Source organism: Oncorhynchus kisutch, linkage group LG2 (genome assembly GCF_002021735.2).
Source record: "Oncorhynchus kisutch isolate 150728-3 linkage group LG2, Okis_V2, whole genome shotgun sequence".
Lineage (NCBI taxonomy): Eukaryota > Metazoa > Chordata > Actinopteri > Salmoniformes > Salmonidae > Oncorhynchus > Oncorhynchus kisutch.
The window spans coordinates 48,669,903-48,696,293 of record NC_034175.2 but is presented as its reverse complement, the minus strand read 5'-3'; the positions used below and the strand labels follow the sequence as shown (position 1 = coordinate 48,696,293).

At 42.1% G+C, this 26,391-nt stretch overlaps 1 protein-coding gene across 5 annotated transcripts in view; it reads left to right on the top strand.

Moving 5' to 3' along the window:
• The window catches only part of LOC109867638 (NEDD8-conjugating enzyme UBE2F), an 84,920-nt gene that overhangs the window by 9,206 nt on the left and 49,323 nt on the right, over positions 1-26,391 (top strand). For all 5 annotated transcript variants that reach the window (XM_020456913.2, XM_020456928.2, XM_031796329.1 and 2 more), the window contains 2 exons: positions 3,422-3,451; positions 5,328-5,393. In XM_020456913.2, coding sequence (XP_020312502.1) covers positions 3,422-3,451; positions 5,328-5,393 — 96 coding nt within the window. The remainder of the gene's footprint in view (positions 1-3,421; positions 3,452-5,327; positions 5,394-26,391) is intronic.

The window sequence follows — 26,391 nt, the reverse complement described above, 5'->3', positions numbered from 1 at the left end:
TGCACAGTAATGTTTCTTATCGATGGCGGTTATGATATCGTTTAGGACCTTGAGCGTGGCTGAGGTGCACCCATGACCAGCTCTGAAACCAGATTGCATAGCAGAGAAGGTATGGTGAAATTCGAAATGGTCGGTAATCTGTTTGTTGACTTGGCTTTCGAAGACCTTAGAAAGGCAGGGTAGGATAGATATAGGTCTGTAGCAGTTTGGGTCAAGAGTGTCCCCCCCTTTGAAGAGGGGGATGACCGCAGCTGCTTTCCAATCTTTGGGAATCTCAGACGACACGAAAGAGAGGTTGAACAGGCTAGTAATAGGGGTGGCAACTATTTCGGCAGATAATTTTAGAAAGAAAGGGTCCAGATTGTCTAGCCCGGCTGATTTGTAGGGGTCCAGATTTTGCAGCTCTTTCAGAACATCAGCTGACTGGATTTGGGAGAAGGAGAAATGGGGAAGGCTTAGGCGAGTTGCTGTGGGGGGTGCAGTGCTGTTGACCGGGGTAGGGGTAGCCAGGTGGAAAGCATGGCCAGCCGTAGAAAAATGCTTAATGAAATTCTCAATTATAGTGGATTTATCAGTGGTGACAGTGTTTCCTATCTTCAGTGCAGTGGGCAGCTGGGAGGAGGTGTTCTTATTCTCCATGGACTTTACAGTGTCCCAGAACATTTGAGTTAGTGTTGCAGGAAGCAAATTTCTGCTTGAAAAAGATAGCCTTGGCTCTTCTAACTGCCTGTGTATAATGGTTTCTAGCTTCCCTGCTGCATATCACGGGGGCTGTTCGATGCTAATGCAGAACGCCATAGGATGTTTTTGTGTTGGTTAAGGGCAGTCAGGTCTGGGGAGAACCAAGGGCTATATCTGTTCCTGGTTCTAAATTTCTTGAATGGGGCATGCTTATTTAAGATGGTTAGCATTTAAAAAAATAAAAAATAATAATAATTTAAAAAAATAACCAGGCATCCTCTATTGACGGGATGAGATCAATATCCTTCCAGGATACCCCGGCCAGGTCGATTAGAAAGGCCTGCTCGCTGAAGTGTTTCAGGGAGCATTTGACAGTGATGAGTGGAGGTCGTTTGACCGCTGACCCATTACGGATGCAGGCAATGAGGCAGTGATCGCTGAGATCTGCGTTGCAAAATAAATTTAGAAATCTATGTTATTTAATTATTGCACCCACACTGCTCGTGTGCCCCAACGAGCATCTGCGTTGCCAAGGGCTAAAATAGACATCAGTTCTATTTCTGATGCAGAGCACGCTGCAAGTCCTGCCTCTCCCATTTCCTCATTGGTTTATAGAAGCGGGTACCCACGTGCCATCTCCTCATTGGTTATACCCACATGGGTGACAGAAAGACGAACGAGGTCAGTGACGGTAATGCACCTAATTTATAAAAGTTGCCAATCGCAATATAAATCCAAGAGAAGAAAAAGCCTGGAAGGAGGAGAGATGACTAGAAACGATTTGGTTGACCGTTTAATGTGTGGATTAATTGTCGGAGTAGAGGACCTTGTGCATTTCATGGAAAATAACAACTCAATGTTTATCCCAGGACAAAATAGTTAGCTAGCAACAGCAAGCTAGCTAAATAGGACAAATTAGCTAGCAAGCTAACTAACTGAAGTACCATAAGTGTTTAATGCTTTTCGACCTGTCCCCAAATTAATGTAATTGGTATAGAGTTTGTTTTGATATTTTAACCTGCGTGTCGTGATCGCATTTGGTGTCGGGAGACAAAATAAATGTATGCACAATGGCACAGGATGGCACACTCGCGCAGCCGGTTTGGGTTCTGTGTAAGACACCACTACAGGGAGACGGGACGGACAGCTGATCGTCATTGCAGTGGCAGACCACGTGTAACAACACCTGCACAGGATCGGTACATCCGAACATCACACCTGCGGGTCAGGTACAGGATGGCAACAACAACTGCCCGAGTTACACCAGGAACGCACAATCCGTCCCTCAGTGCTCAGACTGTCAACAATAGTCAGAGAGAGGCTGGACTGAGGGCTGGTAGGCCTGTTGTAAGGCAGGTCCTCACCAGACATCACCGGCAACAATGTCGCCTATGGGCACAAACCCACTCGCTGGACCAGACAGGACTGACAAAAAAGTGCTCTTCACTGATGAGTCGCGGTTTTGTCTCACTAGGGGTGATGGTCGGATTTGCGTTTATTGTCGAAGGAATGAGCCTTACCCCGAGTACTCTACTCTGGAGCAGGATCGATTTGGAGGTGGAGGCTCCGTCATGTTCTGGGGTGGTGTGTCGCAGCATCATCGGACTGAGCTTGTCATTGCAGGCCATCTCAATGCTGTGCATTACAGGGAAGACATCCTCCTCCCTCATGTGGTACCCTTCCTGCAGGCTCATCCTGACATGACCCTCCAGCATGACAATGCCACCAGCCATACTGCTCATTCTGTCAGTGATCTGCTATGGCCAGCGGAGAGCCCGGCACTCAATCCCATTGAGAACGTCTGGAACCTGTTGGATCGGAGGGTGAGGGAAGGCTAGGGCCCCCGCCCAGATACCAGATACCGACTTACTTTTGATTTGGACCCCCCTTTGTTCAGGGACACATTATTCCATTTCTGTTAGTCACATGTCTCTGGAACTTGTTCAGTTTGTCTCAGTTGTCGAACCTTATGTTCATAGAAATATCTACAGATGTTAGGTTTTCTGAAAATAAACGCAGTTGACAGTGAGAGGACGTTTCTTTTTTTGATGAGTTTACATTTATACTCAACTTTTCATACAATCATCATATACTGCTGCTACTCTGTTTATCATACAGTATATACTGATGCCTAGTCACCTCACCACTGTACTGTACATCTCCCTCCATCACTCCTGTGTCCCTGTCCATTGTAATTATGGTTCTGGAACTGACCCTGTATATACTTACTTGTGTTCTAATTTTTATTGCTTGTTTTGTTTTTTCTAATGTTTAGTGCTATATTGATTACTGTATTTTTAGATTTGGAGTTTGCAAGAAAGCAAAGACAGACAGTGAAATGCCTGTGACATTAACTTGAAACTGTAGACAAACTGACTGTGGTACAAATTATTTGCTGAACTGTCTGCAGGTTTATCAATCATATTGTCTTTGTTTTGATTAATTTACAACCTGATTTGAGGTAAATAATTACTGTAGCTACCATTTCATAACCATTTCATAATATTTGTTTCAGTCATACTTTCAGCCTATTTTTTTGCAGGGGTGTTTTCTAGTAAGTTTGTAGCATTCCAACAACACAGGGCTGAGAGAGAAGGGAAGGGAGCGTGGGATATGATGTTGTTCCCTTAGGATTTGGTGCACACCACTGACTGCTCTCTCCTAGCTACCCACACAATCAGGATTCTTAGTTTTAGTCTGACGACTCTCTCTCTCTCTCTCTCTCTCTCTCATATTGCAGAAGTTGCAGAACTTGAAGCCAACCTTCCTAGTAAGTGTATGCAGTGCAACATAAAAAAAGTTGCGGATTCATGTGAATGATGTGTTTGATGTTCCCATGGCTCATTAGTAACTGAAGAGTCAGTTGCAGGCAGCGGTGGATGGCTCGGCTGTAGTGCTCCTGTCTGAACACCAGGGGGAGATTAAGAGCCACTGGAAAATGGATGATGATCATAGAACAGTTACTTATTACTTTTATAGCCAAATACAGTGCTCCATTGATATATACACCACCGGTCAAATGTTTGAGAACATCAAAGGGTTTTTCTTTATTTTGACTATTTTCTACATTGTATAATAATAGTAAAAGACGTCAAAACCATGAAATAACACATGGAATCATGTAGTAACCAAAAAAGTGTTAAACAAATTCAAATATATTTGAGATTCTTCAAATAGCCATCCTTTGCCTTGATGACAGCTTTGCACACTCTTGGCGTTCTCTCTCAACCAGCTTCATGAGGTAGTCACCTGGAATGCATTTCAATTAATGTTCTGTCCTATTAAAAGTTAATTTGTGGAATTTCTTAATGCGTTTGAGCCAGTCAGTTTTGTTGTGACAAAGTAGATAGTCTTTTACCAAATAGGGCTAAGTCTATATAATGGCAAGAACATCTCAAATAAGCAAAGAGAAGGTCAGTAATTACGGAAAATTTCAAGAACTTTGAAAGTTTCTTCAAGTGCATCCGCAAAAACCATCAAGCGCTATGATGAAACTGGCTCTCATAAGGACCGCCACAGGAATGGAAGACCCAGAGTTTCCTCTGCTGCAGAGGATACGTTCATTAGAGTTACCAGCCTCAGAAATTGCAGCCCAAATAAATTCTTCAGAGTTCAAGTAACAGACACATCTCAACATCAACTGTTCAGAGGAGACTGTGTGACTCAGGCCTTCATGGTCGAATTGCTGCAAAGAAACCACTACTGAAGAGACTTGTTTGGTCCAAGAAACACAATGGACATTAGCCCGGGGAAATGTGTCCTTTGGTCTGGAGTCGAAATTGGAGATTTTTGGTTCCAACTGCTGTGTCGGTGTGGGTGAACGGATGATCTCTGCATATGTGGTTCCCACTGTGAAGCATGGAGGAGAAGGTGTGGGGGTGCTTTGCTGGTGACACTGTCAGTGATTTTATTTAGAATTCAAGGTACACTTAACCAGCAGGTTTACCACAGCATTCTGCAGTGATACGCCATCCCATCTGGTTTGGTCCCATTATCATTTGTTTTTCAACAGGACAATGACCCAACACACCTCCGGGCTGTGTAAGGGCTATGTGACCAATAAGGAGAGTGATGAAGTGCTGAGTCAGATGACCTGGCCTCCACAATTCCCAGACCTCAATCAAATTGAGATGGTTTGGGATGAGTCGGACCTCAGAGTGAAGGAAAAGCAGCTAACAAGTGCTCAGCATATGTGGGAACTCCTTCAAGACTGTTGGAAAAGCATTCCAGGTGAAGCTGGTTGAGGGAATTCCAAGAATGCCTTGATGACAGCAGTGCACAAAGGGTGGCAATTTGAAGAATCTCAATTATAAAATATATTTTGATTTGTTCAATACTTTTGGTTACTACATTATTCCATATGTTATTTGATAGTTTTGATGTCTTCACTATTATTCTACAATGTAGAAAATAGTAAAAATGAAGAAAAACCCTTGAATGAGTAGGTGTTCTAAAATGTTTGACCGGTACTGTATTAGCATAACATAGAGATAACAAAGACCTAGATTTATAATGTACACATAGTTATCTTAATATATTTGAATCTATGTACATTTCCCAGAAAATATCAATTCAACTGTAAATGTTGGCTAATAACAACTGAGAGATATGCCCTTATCCTCTCTCTCACCACCTCCCCACCTTAGGTACGTGTAAAGCCAGCTTCCCTGATGAGAACAAGCTACATCACTTTCAGCTGGCTGTCTCTCCAGGTAAGACCCCACCAGCCCCCATCTCACTAATAGCCAACCTGTGTGTATGTAGACCTACATAAATAACAATTGTATAACACAAGTGTGCAGCGAGCTAGTTACTAGGATAGTAAGGTATGATGACAGTCTGGAAGCTGTTTCTAATCCCTTCAGTCAACCTTTAGAAGTAGGCTCTTAATAAGTGGCAGCGCTTAAGTAATTGTATTCTCCAATCCGTTGACCTCTGAGAGTTAAACTGGATCAGTGAGGTCAGGAGGTCAAGTCTAAGATGGACTACATCAGCGATTTCTCTAATTGCTGCAGACTGCAGTGCTTTTAAAGGGCATAAACTCCATGCCAGCTGAGTATCACACTGATAAAAATCAAATCATGTGCTGTTCTTTCTGACTATTGTCACCATTATCCAAAGTTGTAGCTCACACCAATGACAAGCTGTACCAGTACAAACTTATTATTGAGTATTCTATAGTCCCCTATTGAGAACTGCTCTCCAGGCAAAAGTTCTGCTTCTCAGGAAGGTAATTGAGAGTCCTGGATCACGTCTGTGACAGCACGTCCTGTTCTAGCCTAAGTGGTTGTTCCCTGTATTTAAATGCAGGCTGTCTCCAGCAGGATGGCAGGCAGGCAGCCATCATTATTCCCCAGGCAGGTCCTGTCTTAGAGCGCTGCCTAGTGCATACCTGTCCTGTATACTGTAGTCTGAAGACGTACTGTTACTGGAGCAGCCTGGAATTATTCATGCCTTAGGAGACTTTGTTCTCCTAACTCTGTGTGTGTGTGTGTGTGTGCCTGCTTGTGTGAATTTCATCACGCACACCCACCCTTCTCCAGGTATGTGCACCTCATTTCTTCTCTTGCTAAATGAGCTCAGTTCCTTCCTTTAGCCTTCATAAAGTGTAGTATCAGCAGATTCTCTGATACTGCGCTGTTGGTTGTCACCATTAGAGCAGTGTTATTCTGGAGTATTCAAAGACGGCCTGTTTGGAGGTCACAGAGGGCAGTGTGGTTTAGCTGGGGAGTGAGTAGTAGGAACTGGGGACAGGATAGCTGTTGTTCTCCCTCTGTGGAGCCAGGAGACTTGGCTAGCTGCCCCATGCGTTTAGCCTGCCCTGTCCAGGCTCAGGAGGATGGGCACAGCAACATGCATGTTTAATGCAGTGCATTTGTAATGTTTTGCCACTTTCCTCACGTCTGCTGCATTTTTTTTCTCAGACCTTTTTTGTTTTTAAAGAGAGCCTTTACCATTTCAGTGATATCTCTGTGTCAGCAGGGGGCACCTGTAATGCTCAACTCTGTTTGAGAGCTTGATCTAGGCATGGAGATAGTGGATAGCATCTCATTTCACCAACTGAACTGTTTTAGAACCAAGCTCCTCAATACCTTGCATGGGTTGGAACATTGAGGTGCCTCCATAGTCCCTGTTCGAGGGGTGATTTAACAATTACCCTCATGCTGTACTTTTTACGACAAGCTCCAAAATGTCCCTATGCTGTCAGGCCCGCACTCCTCGAGGTCTATGAAGTTTTTGGTTGAAAAGATTCCGATTGGGAGGACCTAAATAATCTGCTCTGCACAAAGCCCAGGGCTAAGATCATGCGGTGTGAAAAGCCCTCTAATACTAGCTCCTCATTCACAGTCTGTGTCAGTGCCCCAGAGCACGATTGAGAGGACCGCCCAGCCCCAGCAGTTGAATCTTTTTAAATTCACAGCCTGTGGGAATGATAATGGTGATTAATTGCGGAATGACCCGTAGATAAATTATCCTTTGAGTTTCTACTACAAGGTGATGTTGGCAACAAAACCCACAGGTTCTCCCGGCTCTAATTAAAATACCAAGAGAAGAGGTAATGTCATGAATTTGGATGTGGTGTGTTTAGGAGCCACCTCTCTATCACCTCTCTATTTCTGCAGTGCTGTCAGCCAGTCACTCTTGAAAGGAGGCATATTCTATATGCTGAGCAGTCATTTTAGTGTGTGTGCGCGTCTGTTTGTGCACGGGTGCTCTCTGAGCCCTCTTAACGCTGAGTCAAGTGTATTCTCTCCTCTTGAGCCTGCTATTGTATTAACTTACTAAAGGCATGGCTCCCCTGCTCTGGAGTTGACCTCTAATGACCGGTAGAGAGGCGAGTGACTGTCTGGGAGTCTCAGCCTCAGAATTACAGTGCCTAAGGATAGTATTTAGACCCTTTGACTTTTTCTATATTTTGTTAGGTTACAGCCTTATTCTACAATTTAATACATTCCCTCAATCTACATACAATACCCCATAATGACAAAGCAAAAACAGGGTTTTAGACATTTGTGTGAATTTATAATAAACGGAAATATCACATTTACATAAGTATTCTGACCCTTTATGCAGTACTTTGTTGAAGCACCTTTGACAGTGACTACATCCTCGAGTATTCTTGGGTATGACACTACAAGCTTGGCACACCTGTATTTGGGGAGTTTCTCCCATTCTTCTCTGCAGATCCTCTCAAGCTCTGTCAGGTTGGATGGGGAGCGTTGCAGCACAGCTATTTTCAGGTCTCTTCAGAGATGTTCAATCAGGTTCAAGTCTGTGGCTCTGGCTGGGCTACTCAAGGATAATCAGAGACTTGCTGCATGCTTAGGGCCATTGTTCTGTTGGAAGGTGAAACTTTGCCTCTGTCTGAGGTCCTGAGCGCTCTGGAGCAGGTTTTCATTAAGTATCTCTCTGTACTTTGCTCCATTCGTCTTTGCCGCCCAGTCCCTGCCGCAGAAAACCATCCCCACAGCATGATGCTGTTTCTTTCAGATGTGACACTTGGCATTCAGGCCAAAGAGTTCAATCTTGCTTTCTTCAGACCAGAGAATCTTGTTTCTCATTGTCTGAGAGTCTTTAGGTGCCTTTTGGCAATCTCCAAGCGGGCTGTCATGAGGAATGGCTTTTGTCTGGCCACTCTACCATAACGGCCTGATTGGTGGAGTGCTGCAGAGATGGTTGTCCTTCTGGAAGGTACTCCCATCTCCACATCGGAACTCTGTAAATCTGTCAGTGACCATCCGGTTCTTGGCCACCTCCCTGACCAAGGCCCTTCTCCCCTGAATGCACACTTTCTAGGAAGAGTCTTGGTGGTTCAAAAGGTCTTCCATTTTTAAGAATGATGGAGATCACCGTGGTCTTGCGGACCTTCAATGCTGCAGAAATGTTTTGGTACCCTTCCACAGATCTGTGCTTCAACACAATCTTGTTTCGGAGCTCTACGAACAATTCCTTCGACTTCATGGCTTGGTTTTTCCTCTGACATGCACTGTCAGCTGTGGGACATTATATAGACAGGTGTATGTGCCTTTCCAAATAATTTCCAATCAGTTGAATTTACTACAGATCTCCAATCAACTACTAGAAACTTCTCAAGGATGATCAATGGAAACAGTATGCATCGGAGCTCAATTTGAGTCTCATAGCAAAGGTTCTGAATACTTTTAATTTTTTATTATTAATACACTATCCCTACTTTTGTAAATATATATTTTTTTATAATCTGTTTTCGCTTTTTATTAAGGGGTATTGTGTGTAGATTTGCTGTTTTCGCCTGCCATATCAGTTCTGTTATACTCAGACATTATTTTAACCGTTTTAGAAACTTTAGAGTGTTTTCTTTCCAAATCTACCAATTATATGCATATCCTAGCTTCTGGGCCTGAGTAACAGGCAGTTTACTTTGGGCATGCTTTTCATCAGGATGTGAAAATACTGCCCCCTACCCAAGAGAGGTTAAAGAAGAAATGTCTTTGTTTCTTGCCGTTTTGAGCCTGTAATCGAACCCACAAATGCTGATGCCTCAGATACTCAAGTAGTCTAAAGGACAGTTGTATTGCTTCTTTAATCAGGACAACAGTTTCAGCTGTGCTAACATAATTGCAAAAGGTTTGTGTGCATGTCTGGCACATACATGTACAGTGGGGCAAAAAAGTATTTAGTCAGCCACCAATTGTGCTAGTTCTCCAACTTAAAAAGATGAGAGAGGCCTGTAATTTTCATCATAGGTACACTTCAACTATGACAGACAAAATTAGAAAGAAATTCCAGAAAATCACATTGTAGGATTTTTTTATGATTTTATTTGCAAGTTATGGTGGAAAATAAGTATTTGGTCACCAACAAACAAGCAAGATTTCTGGGTCTCACAGACCTGTAACTTCTTCTTTAACCTGTAGTGACACCCCATCCCGTGAACGGGACCGTTGTCATCATCTGACAATAATTAGCATAACGCAACGGACAAATCTTCCTAGAAAATCTTCCTATTCATGAAAATCACAAGTGAAATATATTGGAACACAGCTTAGCCTTTTGTTAATCACCCTGTCATCTCAGATGTTCTAAATATGCTTTACAGCCAACGCTAGACAGGCTATGATAAATTACACAAATGCTTATCATAGCATTATGCCTTGCTAGTAGCAGGCAACCGGAAATCAGAAAAGCAATCAAATTAAATTGTTTACCTTTTGATGAACTTCGGACGTTTTCACTCACGAGACTCCCAGGTAGACAGCCAAAGTTCATTTTTTCCCCAAAAAGATTATTTTTGTAGGTGAAATAGCTCCGTTTGTTCTTCACGTTTGGCTGAGAAATCGCCCGGAAATTGCGGTCACCACAACGCCAAATTAGCTCCATAATATCGACAGAAACATGGCAAACGTTGTTTAGAATCCATCCTCAAGGTTTTTTTCTAATATCTATTCGATAATATATCCGTCGGGACAATTTAAAACGGGAATGTTTTTTTCCCCAAAAATTAAAATACTGCCCCCTAACACCAAGAGGTTGAGGCTCCTCTGTCCTCCACTCGTTACCTGTATTAATGGCACCTGTTTGAACTTGTTATCAGTATAAAAGACACCTGTCCACAACCTCAAACAGTCACACTCCAAACTCCACTATGGCCAAGACCAAAGAGCTGTCAACGGACACCAGAAACAAAATTGTAGACCTGCACCAGGCTGGGAAGACTGAATCTGCAATAGGTAAGCATCTTGGTTGGAAGAAATCAACTGTGGGAGCAATTATTAGGAAATGGAAGACATACAAGACCACTGATAATCTCCCTCGATCTGGGGCTCCACGCAAGATCTCACCCCGTGGGGTCAAAATTATCACAAGAACGGTGAGCAAAAATCCCAGAACCACACGGGGGACCTAGCGAATGACCTGCAGAGAGCTGGGACCAAAATAAGAAAGCCTACCATCAGTAACACACTACGCCGCCAGGGACTCAAATCCTGCAGTGCCAGACGTGTCCCCCTGCTTAAGCCAGTACATGTCCAGGCCGGTCTGAAATTTGCTAGTGAGCATTTGGATGATCCAGAAGAAGATTGGGAGAATGTCATATGGTCAGATGAAACCAAAATATAACTTTTTGGTAAAAACTCAACTCGTCGTGTTTGGAGGACAAAGAATGCTGAGTTGCATCCAAAGAACACCATACCTACTGTGAAGCATGGGGGTGGAAACATCATGCTTTGGGGCTGTTTTTCTGCAAAGGGACCAGGACGACTGATCCGTGTAAAGGAAAGAATGAATGGGGCCATGTATCGTGAGATTGAGTGAAAACCTCCTTCCATCAGCAAGGGTATTGAAGATGAAACATGGCTGGGTCTTACAGCATGACAATGATCCCAAACACACCGCCCAGGCAACGAAGGAGTGGCTTCGCAAGAAGCATTTCAAGGTCCTGGAGTGGCCTAGCCAGTCTCCAGATCTCAACCCCATAGAAAATCTTTGGAGGGAGTTGAAAGTCCGTGTTGCCTGACTAAATACTTTTTTGCCCCACTGTATGTGTGTGTTCTTGTATGCGTTTATTTGAATGAGTGTACGTGTGTACAAAGACCTGCACGGCATCAGCCTCAGGCAAACCGGCATTAGCTGTAAAAACACTGCCCCTCAGTGTCATTCAAACAGACTTTTTATTATGTTTTATTTTTACTTTATTTTTGACTTTACTAGTTTTAATCTTTGACCATTATCTACCGCACATCAACTCTACTCCCACTTGTCTCCAATACCACATCCCAACCCTCGGCTTCCCTCAGCCCTTCCCACCTATCTCTGCTGGCCACCCTCTTCGGATTTCTATGCAACATATCATTCAACTATGCTGTGATGTTTAACGTACAATGTCTATCTAATCGAATAGAATCCACAGATTACGAATTGAAGATAATTACTTTGATTAAGAATATTAGTAATTGACTGACCCAGTCTTCCCATATCTCCTAACAGTACTATTTCCAGGGTCAATTTTAGATCAATGCTATGCATTTTCAGCCATTCCTGAACCTGAGACCAGAAACAGGCTACCTGAGGGCAATACCCTGAAAAATCAGACCTTCCTGCTGAGTACCTGACAGACTACCATTTCTATAGGAGTAGTTAAAACCATCTAACAATGGAGCTTTTAGTATATAAAAAGGCTTGATATACCTCTACCGGTATGCCATCAAGCCCTGGGGTTTTTCCAGGCTGAAAGAATTTAATAGCCTCTAATTTGGCCTTCTCACTGATCTTTCTGTAGATTTGTTAATTTTCCATTATTATGGAATTTGGAAAGAATTCCTTACCGTAATCTTCATTCAGTGGGAGAGGATGAGACGGAAAAGAGAACATCTCCCTAAAATATTTAGCTTCCTCTTTTAAAATATCATTCGAAGAGTCATAGATGACTGACTGTCTTCAGCAATGAGTTTCTGCAAATGTATTTTTGTTAGCATTCCTGTATTGGAGATTCGGGAAGAATATAATTTTTTTTCTCCATATTCTATCCAGTTTGCTTGAATAAATTCCTCAAGTTCTTTTTGTTTTTCCTCTAACTTATTCTGCATCTCTGTGGTATCATTTTTATTGCTATCTACCTGTACTATTAGTTCATGGATTTCCCTTGTTAGTCCCTTTAGCCAGAAACTGCTTTGTTATTATTGATGAATATTGAATGACCCCTGAAGGTACGTTTTTTAAAGGTATTCCTTAACAATAAGGGGATTTTCTGAACCTATATTATACTGGAAAAATTCTGTTCTAAATTATTTTGTATTAGTTAAAAATGTTGTCCTCCAGTAAACTTTGATTAAATTTCCAATATCCCTGTCCACGTGGACATTCTGAGTTATGTGAATGCCAATTTAGATGATGATCCGATCACATTCTGTCTCCTATTAAAACTTTTTGAACCTTTTATGCAAGAGACAAAGTAGGCAAGACGACTAGCTTGATTAAGTCTCCATGTATATCTCACTAGGTCAGGGTTTTTTAGTGTCCAAATATCCACTATTTCTAATGTGTCCATAATATTTGTGATTTCCTAAAGGGCACGGTGATAATAGTTTGTAGAATGATTACCTTTACGCCTAACTTAACACCTGTGTTAGTCTCCTACCATAATGATTTGATCATTTGTTGCCTGTAAGTTCAACAAATTGCTATAAATGTTTTCAAACAAGTATGGATCATCCTGATTTGGACCATATAGATTAATGAGCCAAATCTCTTTTTCATCCACTTTCATAATCAAAAACATCCACCTTTCTTGCGAATCATCATTCCTGACTTGAAATGTTGGTTAATTCATATCACACCTTTTGAGTTCCTTTGTCCATGACAGAGAATTATTTCACCACCCCATTCCTTTTTCCACACAACTTCATCTAAGGATGTAGAGTGAGTTTCCTGTAAACAGTATGTTATATTCCTTTTCTTTTAGCCACGTAAAGACTGATCTGTTTTATAATCTGCTAAACCGTTATAATTAGAACTGGCTATGCTTATTTCCCCCCTTACCATAACTAGATACTATTCTCAGTCTAAATTGACCATAATTAGTGCTTGTAAAGTTACTGCCATCAGAGGTATTATGATGGTCAAAATTAGCTTTCAAATGTCTGATATTTAGAATTCAAGAAATCGGTTCTAGCAATATTTGTTTTATTCCCTTGCCTGTGAGTCAATGCCACAGTTGTTAGAAAATGAAGACAATATATTTTATGTGTAGTAAATCTGAGTAGGTTGATGTGTATGATATTGGATGTGATTTAGTGAGAGTGTGTACAATGTCTGTGTAAGAGTAAGACTATAATGTGATGTCCAAATAAATAGTAACTCCAACAATTTGCATGGTTGAGTGTCTTTGTGTAACATGTAGTGGGTATAGCCTTAATAGTCATGAGGATAATTGTAATTCATATCGTATCACTGTCATAGTTGCATCATAATTACCTTTAACATCATTGAAAAACATCCCAGCATTTCCATAGCAATTCATGTTTCACATGATCATGAAAGAGACCTTGCGTTACTCTAGAGACGGCTTTACAGTACAAATGTATTCTGTACAATATGTTATTATTCCCTAATGCCCCTGATATCTTCCCCTTGCTTGTTGTAAACATATATAAACTTGTAGACGAATACATAAAAAAGAAACAAACATATTAAATTATAAAACAGTTCTCGACAATAGAGATGGCGAGAAGAGCGCAAGATCAGGGGTGTGTGTGTAAGTCCGTATGTGTAAGCGAGCATGTAATTGAGTACGTGTGCGTTGATATCCACTTCATAGTGTTCAGATATTTTTACAGTTCTATTTGTTAACGGCATGTGCGTTAACATCAGAAGAGTGTTTTGGCGATTCCCTTCCACGTGGTGCAATCTGAGGGACTACTACCTCATCTGTTGCTGTTATCAAGGGCAATTTGACTTGTTAGGTTTCTAACCTGCTGACCGTTTCTGGCATTGGTACTGGTACCAAAGGGGACCAACTATTCTACCGATTTTTATTCCGTATTATTGTCCTACCGGATCGCATGTTTAGAGTATTTTACAATTTGCATTGTAGTTGAGACTGCATGGCTACGAATAATTATTGTTACCATTTTTGGGGGGAGATGGAGAGTGTGGGACACCTCAGTGATCTCTCAATATGTATTCCAAGGTTATCCCCGTCGAGGGGCTTGTCCGCCCCTTTCTGTTCTCGTGGGCGGCCTCGCACAGTGTTGCACGTAGCCTCGACCCACCCACTGGCCTCAACGAGGCTCATGGAGCTGGGCTAGTATTCACCCCCCCTTTTTGTCTCCAGACACCCCAACCAGCGGTGTTGGTATCCGAGGCACAAACAAAAATATTGTGCACTTTGTACGAGTTGTCAGCAGCTGCGTTGTTCGTAGATTGGCTGTAACCTTTCAACCAAATCTCCTGGTGTTTTTGCTTCAAAATGCTTAGTGACTGTCATGGCCCGCATTTTCCACAGCGTCCACATGTGGGAACCGTTTCAGTAACTGCGAACTGAGACGAGGATATCTTTTGGCGATATCACACAGTGTTATACTAGTTGGAGTTACCGGGTCAGGGGCGGGACTGAAGCTGTTAGTTTCATTGTTAAGGGGTCTGTCGCCCTCAAAGCGGAAAATGTATCATCGGAAGCAGAGTCCATTCTGAACATTGATTGTTAGTTTCCTGAGACTGCTGCACTGCTTGCAGAAGCTTGCAGAAGTGTCTGAAGGAAGTTCATCTTAGCTACAGTATTGCATGATTCCAATGAGGACGGAAGTTGCTCACTCAGACTGCTTCCTCGAAATCATGGAAATGATAGTCTGAGGTTTGGTAATTTGTATGTGCTGAGATATTGTAATATCCGCTTGAGTCAGATTCTGTACCAAGAGATATCAAAAATTATTTTTCCCAAGGGGTCCTGTCGACAGATACTCCTTGTGGATGACTGTGTTGCAGCAAACATTAGGAGAACACAGTGTGGTCGGTGGAGGCAGCACGGTTACTTGTGACCACAATTGGTTGTTTTTCCAATCAATCAGTGGGACCAAACGATCCATCAAGCCTGCTCAGAGTAGCAGGTGTTCAGTTTTGTGCCTGGTAACATACACAGGGTGAACAAGCGATACGTTTTGGAAGTGTAGTTTCAGCATGAGTCGCTTTGTGAGTGGCGAAGTAGTTTGAGTGAAACCTCAAAGTTTAGTGTTGTTTCTAACCAAAGTTTAGCTAGGTTCACAGCCCTTTTGAGATAATTTCATCCATGTTTGAGAGATGAGCTTTATTGTCGAGCCGAATGAATTAGTGCATCACAGGGCTCTACACAAATTTTTCCCCCAAGGAGTACATGTGCTCCTGAATGAAAAAATGTAGGCGCACCCAGAAATTGAGGCGCACAGTGTAAAAAGTTAAAGTAACAAAGAATTTATTACATACATATTTATACTGCTTGTGTGTGTGCACATATACCAAGGGGCACACATCTATGCAACAGCACATACCACCAAAACCACACATTGACCCATGCCTACTAGACGCAAAGGATATCAGTTGTCCAGCTGCTTTTGTATGTTGGCCGTCTGGCACGCTAAGAGGTCAGCCAGCGGTCCATGGCAGCAGTGGGATCAAACCCCTCGACTGAAGGCCCCTCCAGGCTGATCCTCATCAGGTCTTCCCTGGGGGAGACCCCAAGGCAGCTTCTTGTCGAATTCTTAATCCGGTTCTGCGCAGAGAAGCATCACTCACACTGAGTGGCTGAAATGGGCAGCACCAGCATAAGCTGCACCAACTCCAGTATGTTCTAGGGAAAATATGATATCTTTCAATTTCATTTAAACTCTTACCATTAACTTATCAAAACCAAACATAGAAGGATACCATACATAACCACTCAGGACTGTTAGCCTGCCTTGTAATCATGCCTGTAGGGGTCCTTTGTCAACATGGTCTCCCACAAGCCACTTGTCCTACAGCCCCTGCCACTCAAAGGTGAGATGGCTGGCCTGGTCTTCTGGCCATGTGTCAGGGTTTAGCACTCTGAAAGACTCCACTGCGGTCTGGACACCCTCATCCTTCCGCAAACCACCAAACCTGGCTTTGAGATCATCCACGCTGATGTTGATGGCTGCCTCCATGTGCTGCTTCAGTTGGGGATTGGTGAGGTCTCTGAAGACTTTCAGATTCCCCTTCAGTGTTATTCCCTTTAACAGAAAACACACACACACACACATATATATAGAGATTCACACACCAACACACAATGAAATGTCTGGGCATTTGTCTGTCTCCCATATATATATATTTTTTAAAGACTTCTCCACTGCATTTCCCTCCTTATCCTCGTTCTATTAGGCAAAGAATACATTGATTCTCACACTGAGAATCTGTCTTAATCATCGATTTCTCTTGCATCCTAACAAGCTGTCATCCTAACACACCTGGAATCTCCTCTCATCACCCTGCTGCTGAGCAAGCATGGTCTGGATCTTCTCCAGCATGCCTCCTGCTTTTGCCCTAAGCTTTAGTGCTTCCAGTCTGGTCACTGTCTTCCTCAAGTCTGATGTGGCTTGGGGGAGGATCAGGTCATTCCTTTGCAGGGGGATGCTAAGTATAGCTCCTCAAACATGTCTGAAAAAAAATGGCAGAATACACATACTCCATTTCCCGTATTATCTGTTATGTAGTGAGTAAATAAACTGTCACCTGTTCAATTACTTGATTCTGACAGTTTATTTGAGTCTTTGGGTATTACATTTTCTGTGTAAAACTTACCTCCTTTGCCCGCACTTGAACTTCCGCTGTTGTTGATGCTACGGCCAGGTGCTCCATGTGCTGCAGAACAATGGAGTACTGGCCTTTGTCAGTGTCAAGGTCCTTGTCTTTTCCATGCTGCAGGAACACTTTTTGAGGGCTCTGTAGACATGGGGGATCCAGCGAGTGCCCTTGACGCTAGAGGGTGTGCAAATATCCACACAGCGCTCTCGCCCGAAAACATAGAGCTCTTGTTTGGATTTTCCAGCCCTAGCCTGGCAATACATTCAGGTCTAGCCTGTGAAAGTCAGAACAGAATCTTCCAAACAATTCAACCCCCCCCCCCCCCCCCCCCCCTGTCTCTTGTGCCAGCAGAAAACAATAATTCTGTGGTATTTATCATTCCAGCACTTAGAGGGCACGCGCACACACACACACACACACAGTGTTTAACATTCTCTGCTTGCAAATAAAACTCAATCATAGGTTTGTAACTAATAAATTATCTTTGTGGCATACAGTGGATTGGAATTATATGCCCCCCTGCCTCTCTCTGCAGATGGGCAATCACTCCCCCATGGTGGCCCATGTTCACGGAGGCACCATCTGCCCCGAAGGAGATGCAATTCTTCATCCATGACCATCCAATGAGCAAACAGCATGAAATGCTGCCTTGGTGGCATCCAAAACACCTCGAATGACAACACAAAAAAAAAATTCTTCAAAAGTATTTCTGACAAACTAAATTCTATCTCCATTACGAATAATGATTCAACTTTACACAAGAATAAAGCCTGTAAAGAGAAACAACTTACCAATGGCATGGGAGTGCTCAAGAGTCTGTCTGACCAGGAGATTGACTGGCTTCCCATCCTCCAACAAGCGCATGAAGACAATCTCGCATTCGGTGTTGGATATATCAGTGTCTCCGTCTATTAGAATGGCAAAATGCTTCGCGGCTGACAGGCCCTCTCATTATGTCAGCAATTTTACCAATCATCTCCGCACATCTTACATCATTGTCATATGTGGGATTAATGTCAACTCCATTTTTGTGGTCTGATAAGCGGCCCAAATTTGATGAAAGGTTCTTCTTTCGCAATGAAGTATGCGATGTTTATCTTTAATTTCAGATGCCTCCTTTTCTCCTCCTCAGACAGCAGCACTTGGCTTGCTGACACAGTGACTGATGGTTTCTCCTGTCTCAACAGGGACAGATATCTGTACTGGATATTCCGTTGCGAGATGTTATGTTTCGTTACATTATCTCTTTTCAGATGCGGGTTTCCTGACACGAAGGACTAGCTACCCGCCTGTTTCTGCCCTCTACAATATTTGCAGAACATGACGTTGTTTTCGAAATCTAGCAATGGGATCATTTTGAGCAAATTCGCATTGAAATCTATATGTTCTCCTTCCACCAGGCTACAGTGGACGTTGAAGTGACAGCAAGGGTCACGGTAGCTTCGCTAACATTGTTCTCAGCAGCTTAGCTAACGTTTTTCTCAGCATCCCTTACGTTAGCTGCCATGTCAACATTAGCCGGCTCAGGTAAACCTTGTGAAGAGGCTTTGTTAGTTGAAACTTGCGAATCCCCCTCGCTGGATTCCTCTTTCTCCTCATCGCTTTTTCACTTAAAATAAAATTGAATGGCTTCATTTTTAATGATGACTGCACGTTAACTTATAGCCTATACCGATTCTTTTTTTCCAGTGTTCACCTCTCTCTCACTCTGACTGATTGGACTGTGTCATCACAGAAAACTCTACTGTGGTTGGCGTATACCGCTTGTAAAATGTGGGACTTGTAGTTTTTAAACAATTCGCAGCGGGGGGGAAATCGATTACGGTTGGTTGTAATCTTCACTCACACACTGTTCGTAAATTATTTTTCTGATTCGCGCACATCTATTTTTAGGGCAATATGCGAGTGAAATTCTCGCACTGTAGAGCCCTTCATCATGGGTCAAGCAGTCCTCCAGGACTGTTTCCATGTAGCGACTTAGAGTTGTGTTTTGTGGTCATATTCCCCACAAAGTGGAGGGGTTATTCGCACCAATGTGATGTGCCATTTGTGTTCATGGTGAAAACAGATCGGAGTTTGTGTGGAATTGGCTATAGTGATGTGGTTTACCTTGTGACACATAATTTGTGTCTATAGAGTCCGTAGTCAAAGCTTGTGGGCTTGTTTCTTGATCGAGTGGGCCCTGGATAGGGTTACGAGTGAGAGCGGGGGTAATTTGATTGTTTACATCCTTGCTAATGGTGTTAATTTCAGCAGACCTTTTCGCTCTTTCTCAAACATTTTTTTCTCTTCTGTACTTCTCTTAACTTCTAGAGTGCATCGGTTTACATTTTGATCGTCATTGAACTCTTTGTTACCCATGTGGGTTGTGGGCAGGATCATAGCGACCAGGTTGATTGTAGTGGTAGTCTTTTCACTGGCAATGTTCTTTATAGTTATTTTGACCTTGGTGGTTATTGGTATCGTGGTTTTGTGGTAGATACCATTGTTGTGCGTCATCACTCCACGCTCCTATCCCTGATGCCGCACCCTCTAACTGGAGTGAGTGCTCCTGCTCAATATTGAAAACCGAGATGTCAGGGCTCTTTTACATTTGGGCTGTAGGGTCCAAGTAGTTAATGAAGTTTAGATACATTTTCTACAGAAACATTTGTTTGAATGGTAATAACTCTTCCATTCCTGTTTCAGTGAGTAGTTTTGCACATGTTGCTGTTGTAGACGGACTAACCATGTCATGTCTATTCGACACTTGTTTCAACAGATAAAGCCTGTCAGTACCCGTTGCGTTCGGGTAGCCGTCAAAGGCGTCCTCCATGTTTGCTAAGAACGTCTGTGTCGTTTGGCTTCCCTGGAACGGGGTCAAAGGTGCAAAAGTTTTTGATTTTGTGAAGGTGTTCCACGCTAAGAGCGTTTTGGCATTGTTGGTGACGAGGCGCCATATTACTCTGTGCCGAATGGCCAAGAGGAAAAGACTAGGGACACCTGAGAGAGGTAAAGTCTGAAACCTTCTGTCATCTTCACTCCTTTGTGTACCGAGCTCAGTTTGCAAACTTGGTTGCTTTGTTGGTAGTCACGCTGTAGCGCGTGACTGTTCTGGAGTTTCTCCAGGTGGTACCTAAGGGTGGTATTCTGCTGCATAGCAGAGTCCAGTTTGGAGCTTAGAGTGCTTATTTTAGACACGTGAATGTCATACTTGCTCCGTTCGGCCACATACTTAAATGTCATGGTTTGCAGGTAAAAGTCTTGAGTGCGGAGGGAGATATTCAGTAATGAGATTTCCTCTGCTTGCTGAGATCATTTTGTCCGTATTCCTCACCTGGGTTCTCCCATCATTCATTTGGTCAGCGACTTCAAGGAGTTACCCTGTTTTGTCATCCAACTTGTTCATTGTGTTCATTAAATGATCTTTGGTCTGCAGCATTTGGACTAGAACATTGCTGCTTTGAGTGTTGTTCATCAAAACCGCATGCATGTTATCAAGTTACACGCCCCTGTTTGTAGCTAACTCATCCATTTTATCTAGTTTGGTGTGGATCGAGTTGTTCCTGTAGATGTTCAAAAGTTTGCTTGTTTGTCGTCAAGTTTTAATTTCTTTGTTCCGTTCTTCGGCTAGCAGTATCTTTTCTTTTTTGGCTTTTGTCATTCGTTTCCTGGTTCTCTCCCCCTGTCCCTTCATCTCAACCATTTCTAGCTCGTGCTTCTGCTGTGCACCGCGGTACTGCATCTATGTCAATCTCTGCTGACGACCATACTTCAGGACTAAACTGAAGATAACCTTTACATACCTGATGGCATTATTTGCATATAATTTCGCTTTTTTTTCACTTATGGCGTTGTGTTCTAACATTCTCAGCCCTTTGGCATAGCTTGGGTTTATGTCGCTGCTGAGTTCAGTGACCAATCAATCCATAGGAGAGCGTTCACTTATTAGCAGGGGAATGGGGGACAGCCCCTTTGATAGCTTGATTATTTATTTTTTTACTTTTGGGTTTACCCTCGTTGGAAGCTGCAAAACGATTTAAATAAATGTATAGACGTTAATGACTCATCAATAGTGGATCATTAAAGTAGGAGTTGGACTTCAATGAACTTGCAAATTGAATTGATTTAGCCTATACAGGTATGATTAATCATTAACATTGCTATCTGGGAATTAAACTTTAATTAACCTGAAAGTGTCGCTGTATCTAGGTTAAGTTTGACAAGTTTAAAATGTTTCATTGGTTGGAACAAATTAATTGGATCCTTAGCTGAATGATCAACCTGGTAAAAAGGTTTGTTTGGTAATTTAACCTCCTTGTTAAATCGAACGAGACGACAATATCCAATCAGTTGAGATTGGTACGATATTATAAAGTGTAACCAGTTGTTACAGATGTGTGAACTTTTTGCCCCTGAATGCTGAAGTCACACGGGATTCCAGAAAAGGCGGGACTTCCGTTGCCCAAAGCGCAGGATTTCCGCTGTAAAGAAAGGCGAATGGCTTTACTCTGTTCGTTAGCTAATATTCTAATGCAAAGCTAGCCGTTCTTGTACAATCATTTTTAAATCTAGAACAAAAGGGATCCCTTCAATTTGGGAATGGGGGTTTACTAACGACGTCTCACGTTCAACCCAATCGGCGTTTCTTGCTAGCAATGTTACTGGAACATAAAGAATTACTCGCCGTATCTACTCGCACTCATGAAGTGCGAGAGAGAACGATAATACTTCGCTCCAGACAAACAAATATATATTCTCAAATTTCCTTAATAGGCTGGCCATTGTGTCCTAGCTCTGGAAATTAATAATTACCCTACACACTCTGACCCTCTGTCAGGTACACAACACCGGAGTCAATCTCTCCCTGCTATCTGGGTCGAAAGGAAACTCTCACACTCAACGACAATCCTGCCTACTGCTCTTTTGGTGTATAACGTAATTTGCTACGCAATTCCCGTAGACTGAATTCAACAGTAAGGCCTAATTGTTATTAAAAATACATTTTAAAAAGTCGTAACCTCCTTGCATCTGCAAAACCCAAGCCTTACTTATGATTCAGTACAAAACAAGTTGGTTTAATTATTTATTTACTAGCTAATTAAATGGTAACACAGGATAAACACACACTTATTACGGTAAAAACAGGTCCTTAGCACACCGACACAACATGGCTGCTTGTTACAAAAGAGAGAGAGGGGGGGGGGGGGGGCAGCAGAGAGGGACAAAGACACTTAACATTGATACATTTAGAAACTCCTCTCACTTATAGTAATCATATACTTTGCACACAAACCGCCAATCTCTGAGTAAGAAATCATTCAAGTATTTCGGGAAATGTCTTTGTTCGCCATCTTTCTCTTGGTGGACAGGGCTGCCTTGGAAAAGGGAGTTGGGACTTTTTGCTGCACACTTGTAAAGCTTTGATCTACCTAGCTTCCGTTAAAGCAATCTCAGATGGATGAGGTAGTACATGCCGGTTTCATGATGTAGTTTACCCTAACAGTGAACCCAAAGTGAGGGGAGATGACAAAACTGTTCCCTGGCTCATCCCCTCAACCCTTGTCCCCTGTATTCTTACATCACTGTATATCTCAGTGTCTCTCTTCAGAACTGGGACACTGACAGCTTGGGTTCACTCGATGCTTTGTTCTGGGCTATGTGTAGCCATTATGAGTGGAGACCTTTCCCCATTTGTGCCTGGTTTGATATGAAGCCATTAGCAGAAATCACAATGCTTTTTTATACAGGGGATTAGCTCTAAACAATTGGAGCAACATGCTGGGAGTGCCTTGCCTGAATAGGCCCAGTCCAGTTTGGTGTTCTTATGAGATCATTGTGACGTTGAGCTCTGGGCCCGTATTTACAAAGAACAACTCAGATTAGGAGAGACTGCTGATTTAGGATCAGTTTTACCTATTAGTTTATAACAAACGGAAGGGGGGACCTGATCCCAGATCAGCACTCATTCATAGTATGACACATTTAGAAACATACAGTACCAGTCAAAAGTTTGGACACACCTACTCATTCCAGGGTTTTTCTTTATTTTTTACTATTTTCTACATTGTAGAATAGTAGTGAAGACATCAAAACTCTGAAATAACACATCGAATCAAGTAGTAACCAAAAAAGTGTTAAACAAATATATTTTATATTTGAAAACCTTCAAAGTAGCCACCCTTTGCCTGGACAGCTTTGCACACTTTTGGCATTCTCTCAACCAGCTTCAAGAGGTTGTCACCTGGAATTATTCTTTGCAAAATTTGAGTTGGGCAGTCCGGACCTCAGTGAAGACCGAATACAGCCCGTTGGGGGAAATTAGTTTGACACCCCTGCTGTAATGTATGCATGGTCAGAGACGACAAGTCTGAGGAACCCTAGATACATCCCAATTGGCACCCTATTTCCAAAGTGCCTCTGGTCACTAGGGAATTGGGCTCCATTTGGAACTCGCACGTAAAGCCTGTAAAATAATAACCTACAGGGGGCGGACAGAGATCTCTTGTGGATAATACAAGGACTCTCCTCTCTATGTTCCAATGTGATTAGTGTCAGGCATTGACCTGTATACTGAGCATAACTTTAACACTCAGGGCCAGTGTATGCATGTGTGCTATGTCTAGACTAAAGGGTTGGCATTACCTAATGAATGTGTGTAGCAGAGAAAAATGTTATCAATTTATCCTGCTTTAACCCCCCCACCCCCCCATGCTATGGAAGAGCATGGGCAGTTTTCCACTTGTTACATTGCCATTTATTGACAGACCTTAGAGAGGTTATAAATAGCTATCAGAAATGTCCGGTTGATCAACTAGCTCATGTTATCTTAAGTTCTGGTAACCAGCTACACTATATATACAAAAGTATGTGGACATCCCTTCAAGTTCACAGAATGGGATCGTAGAGGGCTGAAGTGCTTAGTGTGTAAAAAATCTTCTGTCCTCGGGTGCAACATTCACTTTCAAGTTCCAAACATCCTCTGGAAGCAACGTCAGCACAATAAATGTTTGTTGGGAGCTTCATGAAATGGGTTTCCATGGCCGAGCAGTGTAGAATGTAGAAAATAGTAAAAAGATAGAAAAATCTTGGAATGAGTAGGTGTATCCAAAACTTTGACTGGTACTTGCTGTAACGAGTCAACCATGGCCCTTGAGCAATTTGCTCAAAATTGCTACAGAAATATTAACGAAAGCATAAAGATGTTGATGAAGAAATGCTGTTTTGAGTTAGATATCGTCTAGTGACTCCCAAACCCGCATGCGGGAGCATAATCATCTCCTGAAACTAATTAGCATAACACAACGGACATAAATATCCCTAGACAATATTCCTATTCATGAAAATCACAAATGAAATATATTGAGACACAGCTTAGCCTTTTGTTAATCACCCTATCATCTCAGATTTTCAAAATATGCTTTACAGCCAACGCTAGACAAGCATTTGTGTAAGTTTATCGATAGCCTAGCATAGCATTATGCCTTGCTAGCAGCAGGCAACCTTGTCACGGAAATCAGAAAAGCAATCAAATTAAACCTTTGATGAATTTCGGATGTTTTCACTCACAAGACTCCCAGGTAGATAGCCAAAGTTCATTTTTTCCCAAAATATTATTTTTGTAGGCGAAACAGCTCCGTTTGTTCTTCACGTTTGACTGAGAAATCGCCTGGAAAATGCGGTCACCACAACGCCGAAAAAATATTCCAAATTAGCTCCATAATATCGACAGAAACATGGCAAACGTTGTTTAGAATCCATCCTCAAGGTGTTTTTCTAATATCTATTCGATAATATATCCGTCGGGACAATTCGTTTTTCACTAGGACCGATTGGAGTAATGGCTACCTCTGTATTTTACGCGAGAATCTCTCTCGGAGCCACCATGTGACCACTTACGCAATGTGGCCGCCTACGGCTATTCTTCAACAGAAATGCGTAAAACTACGTCACAATGCTGTAGACACCTTGGGGAATACGTAAGCGTAAGCTCGTTGATGGTACATTCACAGTCGAATAGGGAGTCATTGGAATGCAACGCTTTCAAAAACTGGGGCACTTCCGTATTGGATTTTTCTCAGGCCTGCAACATCAGAGACAACAGACAATGTCTTTACAGTTTTGGAAACTTTAGTGTTTTATATCGAAAGCTGTCAATTATATGCATATTCTAGCATCTTTTCCTGACAAAATATCCCGTTTAAAACGGGAACGTTTTTCTTCTCCCAAAAATGAAAATACTGCCCCCTAGCACCAAGAGGATATGTAACACTTTGGAGTACTTAAGCATCGAATACATTGCAAGTTGAGGGATTCTCACAACAGTAGCCAGGCTATAAAAAGTCTGTCCTGCTACTAGAAATCATTGTAACTACAATGTCACACATAATTTGTATCTACCTTTCGAATTACTTTTAGAGTTTGGGAATTACAAATGTGCTCTGTTTAGTTACATTTTTTAAATTTGAGTTACAATCTTAAAATTATTGTTTTATGTAGGATGCTACATTTTTGACCAGTTGCAATTGTAAGTAGGCCTAATAAAAAAAATTATAAACCCTACTTTTATTAGGCTGTTAAGCGTCAGCCAGTTAAGTTATTTTATATAGGTCTTGGCTCCGAAGAAATAGACTCCAATTAAGCCCTCTTGTTTGTAAATTCAAAAGGCACTCGCACATCTGAGCTATCTTTTTTGCAGGTGCATGGCAACAGCTGGATAAGATGAGGGAAAAAGAAGGAACCCGTACACTACTCTTGATCGTGTCACTGATCTTTAATAAGCTTTATGTATCGGCCTCATGGTCTTTGTCAGAGCTCTTGTGAGTAAACAAAAACATGTGCACCCTTATGTAGACCTAGCCACACCCACATCCATTCCATGCATTAAAAGGGGTTAAAAGCAAAGGAGAAACAATTAAGTGCTACCGAATATATAATTATATGCATTTCATAAATATTCAAATAAAGTGTGCACATAAAACACACTTTATTTGAATATTTAAACACGTCTGTAAAACTACAATGAAGACAACTTGCTTGGTAGGTCGATTTCATAAATCATTGGGTACCGTGTAAGAAAAATGTCAGTCATCTGAAATGGGGTCATAATTCATGTTCAAATGTATAACATATATAGGCTTTTCATCATTAAGACCTTTTATGAAATGTCTGGAGGGTTCAAATCCCCAAACATTCTGACTGATTTTCTTTTGTGGCTGGTAGTTGGCATGGACCAATTTATTGCGTAAATTAAACATGCTGGTTTTTCTTGACCTTATCTCCCACTTTTTGCAAGTTCAAAGTATATGTGGTTGTGAACATTACATAGTGTTCATTAGCTTTAGTGGGTCTTTTTTGTAGCAGTTCATCTCGTGTTTTTCCCCAATGCCAAATTAAGAGCATCATCCACACATTGTGGAGAATAGCCTCTTCTTAGAAACCTATTGTGCATCTAGTCTT